Source organism: Puma concolor, chromosome E4 (assembly GCF_028749965.1).
Source record: "Puma concolor isolate L17-30 chromosome E4, mPumCon1.1.hap2, whole genome shotgun sequence".
Lineage (NCBI taxonomy): Eukaryota > Metazoa > Chordata > Mammalia > Carnivora > Felidae > Puma > Puma concolor.
Genome location: NC_141683.1, coordinates 43,048,057 through 43,060,390, shown reverse-complemented (window position 1 = coordinate 43,060,390; position 12,334 = coordinate 43,048,057). Strand labels below are relative to the sequence as shown.

Below are 12,334 nucleotides of genomic sequence, written 5' to 3'. Positions count from 1 at the left end.
TCCAGTTTTCCTACCTTCTCCCTCCCTTCCCTGAGAGCAGGAGGGCAGGCAACTAACAGTTCTCTCTCTCTCTCTCTTTTTTTTTAGTGTTTATTAGTTTTGAGAGAGACAGAGCATGAGCGGGAGAGAGGCAGAGAGAGAGGGAGACACAGAATCCGAAGCAGGCTCCAGGCTCTGAGCTGGCAGCAAAGAGACCAATGCGGGGCTCGAACCCACGAACCTCGAGATCATGACCTGAGCTGAAGTCAGATGCTTAACTGACTGAGCCACCCACCCAGGCACCCCTGTTTGCACTCAAAGGTTATGCCACTCATCAAAATCTGGGAGTGGAGATTCATCTGGTCCCTCTTGCTATCTGCCCAGACTTGCCCTAAAATGTCTCCGTGATCAACGGTCCAGCACAACCCCAAGTCGGCCGTAGATTTCAGCCAGATCCTAGGCTGTCAGAGATTTTCCGGTCTGACAACAATGATGACATTTAATGTGTAAGCAGAGAACCACCGTGTACAAAGTGCTGCCATGTACGTTTTTCACACCAGTGTCTGTGGTCTAGGCATTATCACAACTTTATTTTACTCAAGGTTATTGCTTTGTTTGCTTAGCGTCTATTAGCTCTGCTTTTTTCTGATAATAAGAACCCCTGCTCCTGACAAACACATAACACATATTAGAAAATTAGTTTACCTGACTCTAATGTGTGCTTCTGTTAAGAAGCACCAATCTTTTTTTTTTTTTTTTTGATTTTTTTTTTCAACGTTTATTTATTTTTGGGACAGAGAGAGACAGAGCATGAACGGGGGAGGAGCAGAGAGAGAGGGAGACACAGAATCGGAAACAGGCTCCAGGCTCTGAGCCATCAGCCCAGAGCCTGACGCGGGGCTCGAACTCACGGACCGCGAGATCGTGACCTGGCTGAAGTCGGACGCTTAACCGACTGCGCCACCCAGGCGCCCCTTTTTTTTTTTTTTTAATGTTTATTTACTTTTGAGTGAGAGAGAGAGAGAGAGAGACAGCAAGCAGGGGAGGGGCAGAGAGAGAGGGAGACACAGAATCTGAAGCAGGCTCCAGGCTCTGAGCTGTCAGTACAGAGCCCAACGTGGGGATCGAACCCACAAACCATGAGATCATGACCTGAGCTGAAATCTGATATTTAACTGACTGAGCCACCCCGGCATCCCTAAAACATATCAATTTTAATCCTTCCACCCAAACATAGCCCACAGTGTACTGGTTTCTCTCTTTCTCTCTCTCTCTCCAGCCCCCAGATCCGGTCTCTGACCTTCTGTGCTTGGCTTCGTGCCCTGGGAGGTTATGCTCATCAGACTGCCCCAGGGGTCTCCTTGGCCTGAGTAGTTTTGGCCAGTGGAGGAGCATCCTCAGCAAATGTCAGAGAGCCAAAAGAGGGAAGGGTTGGGGTCACAAACACCTGTTCCCCAACCACCTCACTGCAGTCTGCCAGCTGCTGTGTTTCTCCACAGGCACAGCACTTGCTAGAAGGCGCTTCTTCTAGGGCACCGACCCTTGCTCGCCCCTTCAGATTTGGGGGTGTAACGGTTTCCCTGTGCTGCAAGTCTCTGGGTACTTCACTGTGCCTTACTGGTCTCCCCAATCCTGATTGTACCTCTGTGCATGATCCCGCGATTGAATTCTATTCAGTGAAATCATTTTGAGTGTGCCAGTTATTTCTTACCGGGATTCTGTTACCCACAGCCAATCTTAGAAACTCGTCCTGATGGTTGCAGTGATTAGTCTGGGGAGTGGCACACGATCCGATTCAGACCAACCGTAGTTCTCCTGTGAAAAAAAGTATTTTTGTAGCTAGAATTGGGAGAGAGAAGCCCATTCCTCTAGAATGGTGAAGCTAGGAGGATATGCATAAGCTTTATGCTGGCTGCCACATCCCCACCTCATGGAAAAAGCCATCAGAATCTTGGTTTTAGTTTCTTGGGTTCTCACACAGCCCTGATTCTTGTCTTTCAAATAGCTTCCTCTTTGTGTCTAAGCCAGTTTGAGTAGATTTCTGTTACCAGCAACCATTGCAATTAAGATGGTTATTCAGCTAGTGAGTGGGAGGGTTGAAGTTCAAACTCTAGTCATCTGCCTCCAAAGCTGATATTCTCGGGCAGATAGTCCACATTCATAACTGTGACCCAGATGCCTCCCCAAAGCCTGTCACAGCTCTGGAAAGTCTCACCATTAAAGATCACTCCTAGGGGAAAAGGCATGTTGTGTCTAGGAGTTACCCATAGCATGATACAGACATACATGCATTTTGAATGGTAAGATTATGTGAAAAGTCTGTATTAACTAAAAGTTGACCAACTGAGTCATATCTTTAATGTCTAAGAGGAACTTTATACTGAAAGGAATCTTATGATAAATCTAGTAAAGACCCTCCATTTGTTTTCTTTATAAGTCCAGATTTTCGCTCATACTGGTACTGTATGAGCCCTCAGTTTAATAAACCACTTATAGGAATGGCTCCCTCCCAAAGTATTTCCCAGCTTATCACTGACAGGAGATGGAAGGATTTGTCTCACCGGATACCTCAAAAAGGAGGTGTCCCTTGGAAGTACTCCACTCTATCAAGACAAGTGGAGTTGCTGAATCTTGTCCAGATGCTGATAAAAAGTAACTAAGGGAAGTTTTCACGGGGAGTTACAGATCACCACAGTGCAACTAACAAGGTGGATTTCAGAATGGGGTGACTATAACCTAGATTAGAGGAAGTTATATATAAACCCAAGGGTTCTGAGGATGTAGGGACCTGGTGTTCTCCCTTCTTGTTACCTATCCTTTGCAGGATATCTTCCCCAAACTGCAGGAACCTCTCTAATGAAGCAGTATGTTCTTCTTCTAGCCAATTCTTTTGATATTAACTCATGCCAATTAGCCTCCTGTGCCCACTTGGTAATGTGAGCCACATTATCAATAACCATCTAGGAAAAGATATCTTTAGTGAAGATCGTGAAATCTTGTCCATCATAGGCCTGCTGGAGAAACATGGTGCTTCTGTCCTCCAACAACTCTGAGCCAATGATTCTCTGGTAACTGTGAAACCCTGGCACACACGTGCAGGTCACGAAGGGGCTTAGACAGGGACATGGAGGTGGGCATCCAGGTGATGACTAGGGGAATGGCTGGAAGCGTCCTCTGCCCCCAAATACATCACCCCACAGGCATGCCTCCAGGAGGTTCCTGTGAGATAACCCACTCATCAACAGATGTTTGCAGAATACCTCCTACATGCCATAGGAACATGATCATTTTTGCCTTGGGGAATTATCCGATAATGGGAATGACCCACACTGATAAACTTTACAATGTGGTAAAGGAGGGAAAGATATGCAAGAGCCAAAAATATCCTGGGAAAGTTAACATAGCAAGACACTGTACATAAGCAAGCGGCTCACTGAGCCTGGCTGCCAGGAAGTGAGACACAGAATGGCCAGATTCAGAATGAGAAAGAAGATACAGGTTAGAAGCCTGAATGGGCATGGCATAGAGATATGGAGGGCAAAGGACAGAGGGCTCCTGAGAAGAGACAACTCAGAAGATGCTTAGGGCAGGTGGCAGGCACTGAACGCCATCAGGCTCTGCCAAAAGAGTGCAGCTCAGCAACCAGCTGCTCAGTTCACTGTCAGCCCAGGGCAACCACCTGCAGGGATGGGGGCTGGTGCAGGGGCGGGCCCATCTCTGCTGCCACCTGAGTGATTGTGCTGACTCTGCAGCTGCTTCCGTTCCACCTTGAAGGTCTGCTGCTGGCCCCTTGGCGGCTGAGTGTACCTCTCCCGGTGACCAGGCATGGGGTTCTCCACCATCTACAGAGCCCATGGCTCTTTCTGCCAAGAGACACTCGTAGGTAATGACAGGATGAGAAATAAATTCAGTGAAATAAATAAATGCAGTGAATTGTCCAGGTGAAAAGATGTCAGAGTGAGTCCCCGGGAAGGAGGCATAAAAGGAAGATATTTAGAGTCACAGACAACCCACGTTAGTGCTCTGGGTTCGGCTGCATCCTGGGACCTAGCTGTCACTTCCTTTCACAGAATCACAGAACCCTAGGAACTGGGGCCTAGAAAGGATCTTAGAGCTCCAGCCCAAGACCTGAAGGCTTTTTCTGTCCAGGTTACAGGTAATCTCATCTTGGAAGTGAAGCAGAGAGCCCTGTTCTGGGCTTCGGGGAAGGACCGTGATCACTCATTGATCCCCCAGGGTTGCCGTAAGAGGGCTTGCAAACCCTGATAACCCACCCCCTTGTTTTATGAATGAAGGCTCTAGGTAGATAAATGAGGGCTCCCACCTTGCCCCTGTGTGTGCATGGGCAGGTACGTACACAAACACACACACACGCACACCCACACACACACCCCAGATCACTCAGAGAACCCACATGAGGCCTCCTGAGAAAAAGTGCTTTGAAAGCACAGTGCTTTTCCTCACTCTGTGCGGAAGGCTGTGGGGGCTGAGCAGAGTGAGGCCCTCTAACATGTGGGGCCACATCCACATCCAGGGACTTCTCTTGGTTGTCTAGGGACGGTACTAGACACCTCCTCCTCAGAGTGTTTCCAGATTACCCAGGTGGATGCTGCTGTCCTTTTGTGAACTCTCTGAGAACTCAGATCTTCCCATGTGGCCCTTGCCACTGCAGAGAATCGTGGATGGGTGTCAGGTTCCCATTCCCCAGGCTGAATACTACTTAATGATGTTTATTCCTTCCTCTTTATTTGTAAGATATATTTAAGAAAAAAATATCGGGGCACCTGGGGGGCTCAGTCGGTTAAGCATCTGACTTTGGGTCAGGTCATGATCTCACTGTTTATGAGTTCTAGCCCCACATCGGGCTCTGTGCTGACAGCTCAGCACCTGGAGCCTGCTTCGAATTCTGTGTCTCCCTCTCTCTGTCCCTCCGCTGCTTGTTCTCTGTCTCTCTATCTCTCTCAAAAATAAACATTAAAAAAATTTAAAATATATAGAGAGAATTTAACAAAATCATCTCACAAGCGGGTAGGTCATCTTTGGTGCATACAAGTCTGTCCACACTTTGCTTTTTTCTAAAACTGTGTCTGAAAGAATTCATGTAGGCTGTCTTTTAGAACCGGCTGCCCCAAGGCCAGGATGCCTTTACCTTAACTATGGGGGGACACAGGATTCCCTAAGGCTGAAACCAGGCCTGCCGGGGCCCCTTCCGCCTGATTGCACCAGTTCTGTAAAAGCAGAACTGTTCTCTCCTTTCTCCCTGCTTCTCTAGCAGAGGTGGGGGCCGCTTGGCAGGGCTCAGAGTAGGCACCCAGCCCCGTGCGCCCCTCCGTGGAGGTGGTATTCTGCACGTCAGCTGCAGCACTGAACAAGATGGAGTCTGGTCTTCCTTCCTTAGGCCTGGGCGGAACTGAAGACCCCAAGGCCCCTTTCCATGGCTCTGAACTTTTACCGTCTCCGTTTCCTTCCTGGGGCTGGGGGGGTGGGGGGATGAGGGTTGGGATGAGGAGGCAACAGTGGAAGACACTCTCAAGTCGGGCATAAGTGTCTTTCCCCAAAAAAGTGTTGGTTCTTGTAAAAATAAGATCCAGAGATTGAAGCAGAAGGACAAGCACTACCCCTGAATCAATAGTTATCACATTCTGCCTTCTATTCTCTTTATCTTCACTTACCTTCTACCGCCTTCTCGATGCTAAAGCCCTTAAGGACTGGGACTTTGCTTTTTTCCTTTGTGTTTCCTGCCAAGGCCTACCACAGGGAGGCTTGGCACATGGTAGGAGCTTCATAAATATTTGTGAATTAAGTTGTTGGCAGAGCATTTTATTTCTCTGCCTTGAAATATGCTGAGATGCACAGGAATCTATTTAACCTGGAATGCATACCTTTAAAAATACTTTTCGGAAAGTGCAGGCTGGCGAATGGGGAGCAGAGCTGAAATCTAATTTACACCCAGTCTGGAATCTGCACAAGGTGTATGTGCTTGAACCTGCAACCGATTTTGAAACCGTTCCACTTCTCTACATCTGGAAAGGCTTTTGTGGCTACTCTGCAGATACGCAACGGTTTAAAGAAGGAGGCAAGAGGAAGAGCAAGTCATGAACATTAGTTCTCACATCTTCTTACTATCCATCCGTGTATTCGACAAGCATGTGAGCGCTTCCTCTGTGCCAGGCACTGTTCCAGGCCCTAAGCACACAGCACACAAAGCAGATACAAATGTCTGCCCTTGTGAAGGCTTAACCCTAATAGATGGAGCGGGGGAAGGCAGACAATGCAAAATACATGAAATATATATCATGTCTCTTAAAAGGTAGAATGGATATAAAGTTGCAAAGGGGACTATGCAGTACAATTTAAAACAGCGATGCTTGTGAAAGGCGTCCCCCAGAAGGTGACCTCTGAACCAGTGACTGCCGGGAGTGAGGGAGCCAGGCAGGTATCCGGGGACACCAGTCCAGGCAGGGGACTGTACAAAGACCTGGAGGAAAGGGAAGGCAGGGCATGTTCCAGGAGCAGCAAGAAGGCCTGGGGCTCGAGCGGACAGAGGGGGGAAGAATAAGTCAGAATCGCTTCCACACTTATTCATAGGAAAAAAACCTACAGAAATCAAATTCCAGGCAAAGAATGGGAGAGAAGGAAAAGGGATTTAAAAAGAGATTGTTTCTTTTTTTTTTTTTTTTTTTTTTTTTAGTTTAGTTTGAAGAGGGGGAGGGACAGAGAGAGGGAGAGAGAGTCCTAAACAGGGTCTGTGCTAATGGAGCCCTATGCGGGGCTCAAACTCCTGAACCATGAGTTCATGACCTGAGCTGAAACCAAGAGTTGGACGCTTAACCAACTGAGCCACCCTCAAAGAGACTGTGTTTCTGAGCTAAGCTGGATTGGTATAGATAGAACTTCCCTTGGAATCTGGGGTTCCTTTTATGACATCAGGTCTATATGCCTGGGCCACGCCAACAAGCAAAAAACAAAACAAACAAGCATCAGCAACTTGGAGCATCCCTGCGCAACGGGAGGATCTGGGCTATGAGTGTCGCTGACATCATCTCCATACATATTTACATACATATTTACAACTCACATAATTTCACTTTCTTATGAAAATATAACCTTATAAAAATCTGCATTATCCAGAGTTTATAAGACGGAATTAGAAACATGGTCCGTCGACAATGCTGTCCAAGTACAGCGTGATGTCTTTTTGCCAACCTCAATCTCAAGCCAGGTCCTGGTTTTTCCGAGCAGTCTGTCTCCACCAGCCAGGCCTGACTTCAAAGGCTACTCTGCCCCTGAAGGCTGGCCTTCATCTGCCGGTCATCTGCCCGCCTACCCTCCCGCAGCTGTGGCGTGGCTCTGCTCCAGGGCATCGCAGCCCTCTCCCCTTGCTTTGCCACAGGCCACTTACCCATCTGGTGTGTCCACAAGTACAGGTCATGCTTGCTCCTTAGTTGGGCTTCCGAAATGCTACTTCAGCCGTGATGGGAAGTTGTTGGACAGATGTTAAGTCAGTAACTCAGAACAGAAAAGATAGGGGGAGATCCATGGTACCCTTTCCCTCTTGGCGCATTAGACCTTATGATAATTTATATCCTATAGATACGTTGCTCAGATGATCAGATAATATAATTACGCAGGTTGAGAATCATTTGAAAAAAACCTGTATCTGACCATTTTGTATTTCATACAATTCAATCTGATCTTTTGATTCTTTCTTCTTGTTCCAATAATTATGAAATTAGATTTCTCTCACCTTTTTCACGGACAGATTATCAGCATCAACTCACTTATTGAATGGAAATTTGCAGTTTATTTTATTTTTTTTTAACGTCTATTTTTGAGAGACAGAGACAGAGCTCAAGTTGAGGGAGGGGAGAGGGCAGACAGTGACAGAGACACAGAATCCGAAGCAGACTCCAGGCTCTGAGCTGTCATCACAGTGCCCAATGTGGGGCCCGAACCCACAAACTGTGAGATCATGACCTGAGCCAAAGTGGGAAGATCAACCCACTGAGCCACCCAGGCACCCTGGAAATTTGCAATTTAGAATTTAGTCTTCTATCCAGGCCGGTCCAACTGCTTCTTAAAGGACCTTGGCTGCCCTGTCCCAGCAGCCTCTGACAGATATTGCTGACAAGCCTGAACACCACAACTAAACCACCCTTAGACCAGATGCAGTGGTCACATTCTAAATTGCGTTCCCTTTAACCTGTAGATTGACTAGTTGGGCCATTTTTACAAAGGACTGTGAAAATTACTGGATTATACAATAATTGATGAGGTGTTTGCAGATATTCATCCGTGGGGGCAATGTACATTTATGGGTATCTGTGATGTACAAGGAATGGTGAGGCAATGTCAGGAACAGTAAACAAATCAGATCCCAGTTCTGTCCTCCAGGAACTTATAGTATTATTGCAGACATAAAGCATGGACAGAAATAAATACAAGGCAGCAACACAGGGCAGCAAGCAGTAAGTGCTATGAAGGAAGTACCAACAGAGTACTCCAGTAGCTCGGCAAAGACAGACTCTGTTCTCGTATGAAGGAATCCAGAAATGCTCCAAGACAGAGGTAGCAAACCGTCCATGAAGTTGGGCCTCCAATGGTCCGTGAAGGGCAGCAGCATTTGAATCATAGCCATCAGAGAACTCCAATTTATCTCTTGAGTACAGGCCGTGTGTTAGGTACCATGCTAAGTCCTTGATAAACATGAGTTGCATTTATTCCTCACAGCAACCCTTTGAAGTAGGTCTTGTAATTCCCATCTCGCAGATGGAAATTAGGGGCAGAGAGATCAAGAAAATTGCCTAAGATTATCCCTAGAATCCTTAAGTGGAGGAGACAGGATTCACACTCTGATCTCTTGCATGGGCACTCCCTCCACCTTAGATTACCCAACTGGCCCTACCATAGGGGCACTTCCCCTTTCCAGGCTCTATTTCAATCTCCTCCTCGCCTGGTCATCCCTGTTCTCTCCCGCCCCCTTGTGTCACAATGACTCATTGTCCCCGATTTCCCAGTCCCTAAGGGCCCAGGCTCCAGATCTTACAAGTGGCTGTGGGTCCTGATTGGATAACCAGGTCAACAAAATTCCAATTAGTATTTGTTCGTTCTCCCAAATGGCCCTATGCCTTAATACAATCAGAATGATTATGATTCCTGGGAACTACTCTTTGGAATTTCAGGCATTGTGGGAATGAGGGGGAGAAGCAGACAGTAATACTTTTAGTTAAAAGGATCTTTGGACACTCCTCAAACCATGCAGTCACGTGGGTGCTTCTATGCCCAGTAAGAACTGCTAATCTCCTCACCACTCACCTAAGACAGGAACTTATTGAAGGCCCCCAAGTACTGAATGTGACAAGTTGATTTTTTAAGTTCCTCTTTCAAGGCTACCTTTTTGGAGGTTACCAATGTCTTATCTCATATAAATTTTATTCTTTTCTGAATTTCCAGTAGGCACAGACCCAGCTGCTAGGGATACAGCAATGAATACATCAAAGTCCCTTTCTCTGAGCTCTTCTCGATGACAAAGACTGGCAATAGATAAATACATAATACAAGATCAAGTGGTAATAACGCGTGTGAAGAAAAGTAAAGCAGAGACAGAGACCGTATGAAGAGAGCTGATCTTTTAGATAGAGGGACCAGTAAAGGCCTCTCTGAGCAGGTGGCATTTGAGAAGAAATTTGGGTACAGGGAGGAAGTGAGCCATAGGAGAAGAAACTTCCAGAGAGAACAGCAAGCCCAAGTCCTTGAGGAGGGTGCACAGAGGAATATAAATAGTAAGGAGAACCCCGTAGGGCCACGTAGAGCTTTAGAGAATGAATGAATGAGCTCTGGTAGGTTTTTTTCTTAGTACTCTCTGTATACAATGATGACCATATGGTCTCATATTTCCCAGAAGAACTCCAACTTATGAATCTTACTCTTTTTAAGTGATTCACTGAAGTTGTAAGAAAATGTAATTTGATATGCATACTCTTGAAAGGTATTCCAGAATAAATATAAATTGGGACATCAGAAAGAATGTCCTTTGTCATCTGTCTCAATTTGGGTTTCATAAAACAAGTGTGTAAAGAGCCATTGCCTCATCTTTAACTTATGCCCCTTCCCTCCAGTTCTTGGCAACGCCCTGGGGTAAGAAGATTGAGGTCAATGGGTTTTAAGAAAGAATAGGCAGATATTTTAACTAGTCAGAAGAAAAACCTACAAATGAGTTCAATTTCTCAAGTTTAGATAGATTCCATGTCAGCCAAAAAGAAGAGAGCTTTAGGGGAGTGGAACATTGTCTTAAGAGAAATTTTGGTTACACGTACCTTGGCAACAGCTCCATGGAAACAGACCGAAGTCTAATAAAGTCTATAGCAAAGGCCCACATTTTCTCATGTTAACTCTTTGAACTCTAGGCCATTTCTAAGCAGATAATCTGCAAGTCTGCCTTTTTTTAAAAAAAAAAATTTTTTTTTCAACTTTTTATTTATTTTTGGGACAGAGAGAGACAGAGCATGAGCGGGGGAGGGGCAGAGAGAGAGGGAGACACAGAATCGGAAACAGGCTCCAGGCTCTGAGCCATCAGCCCAGAGCCCGACGCGGGGCTCGAACTCACGGACCGCGAGATCGTGACCTGGCTGAAGTCGGACGCTTAACCGACTGCGTCACCCAGGCGCCCCTGCAAGTCTGCCTTTTAACACTAGTCTGGTTGGCAACTTAGGGGGCTTATCCATCACCAGTCCTTGTCTCTGAAGGACCCTACCATTTGTGAAACAGATTGATATAGCAGATTGATACACCCATAGAATTCTGAGTTAGTACCGAGAGACTGACCTTGATTATTTCAAGATGAAACACACAAACCACATATGGCTTTGCAAGAGAGATCCCATATATGCCCCACGCTAATTACACCCACACACATCAGGTCACAGTTTCACACAGGCTGAAGTGAAGAACAGGATGAGTTGTAAAGTGTGAAACATCATTTTTTTCCCTACACATTCTACACACATTTCTATACACATTCTACAACTACAGAAAACCACAGTTGCAAATTTGTAGTCATGATTGCTGCCCAAATTCTATATGGCTCACAGTCAGATAACTTCAACTTCTTAGAGATAATACCTTTAATATAAATTCACTCAGGAAGTATTAAGTGCCTATTGGTCACTAGGTATTGCCTGGGAAATAAAGAAGAAAAGAATGAGGTGATCTCTCCCTGCCTTTAAGGGAAGAGTTTTGCAAATAGAAAATTATAGAACTGTAGACAGGCACTATGGACTACAGAGGAACAGTCTACTACAGGCTGGGGAGCCAATGAAAGCAACACTCTGGAAGTGACATTGGAGTTATCTTGACATTTCCTGGAGTCGTGACCCCAAACACTCTGGTATCTCTTCCCCATGTTTCCCTATCTAGAAGCTCCTACTCAAGGCCAGCATTAGGCACAAATATCACGTAGACCAAGTCTCATTCATAACCCTGTCTCCCTTCCTTGTCAACATCCCTCAGAATGCTCAGTTGGGGTTTGGCAGGACAGAGCCTTCACTCCAAATGAGTCACATAAAGAGGCCTGAAGGAAGAGACTCTTTGTGTATGTATGGGCAAGGTTAAGGGACTAAATGAGGGATGATGGCGCACATAGAAGCTAGCAATCATGGAAAGCCATTATCACTCCTAGAGTTGCAGAGATAAGAGAAGCAAATAGTGTTATCAAGGTTCAGTTGGTCTAGATCCATGAAGAAGCGACTACTCAGGCAAAACTATATCGCAGAGGGACACAGCTACTACCAGAGGCATTGCAGAAAGAGGGCAAGGAGGAAGAAGAAAATACCCCCAACCTCTCTTTCCTCCCTGCTCTCTCATCTCTCTCCTTTCAGTGCCTCCCATTGGTGAACCCAAATTGAAATTAGCCTGCAAGAGCACTAGGTAATGCAATCTGTAGCAGTCAACTTCCTAGGGCACAAGGCAGGACAGAGAAGGCTTGGAGTCTAATGAGTCAACAGGAGAATAACCAACACAAAATGACCTTTCCTACCCTTTATAGCTGACTTGTTTCATTTCAAATTACACCAATGATCAAAGTGCCAAATATCCACATCCAAAGGTGCTGTGACATTGTGGTAAACCCCAGACTGTGGGCTCGAAAACCTGTATCTGCTTCGGACTCTGCTCATTATATGAGCTGAGTCAACCTCTCTATTCTGGGCCTGGGTTTCCTCACCTTGATTTTTTTTTTTTTTTCCTTAGCCTACAAGTGTTAGTGAGACAATTACATGAAAGATTCTGTGCAGGGGATATTATTGGAGAGTTCTTTGAGGATCAAATGTAGGTGATATATAAGCTTTGAGCTTCTAGA

The 12,334-nt window shown here is 45.9% G+C and overlaps 1 protein-coding gene across 1 annotated transcript; it reads right to left on the bottom strand.

Moving 5' to 3' along the window:
- Positions 1-2,093: 2,093 nt before the first annotated feature.
- LOC112857948 (major histocompatibility complex class I-related protein 1) lies at positions 2,094-3,821 on the bottom strand. Its single transcript, XM_086693459.1, is given in 4 exon segments — positions 2,094-2,209; positions 2,791-2,876; positions 2,878-3,061; positions 3,707-3,821. Coding segments are annotated over 4 exon segments (501 nt in total).
- Between the last annotated feature and the right edge of the window lie 8,513 nt (positions 3,822-12,334).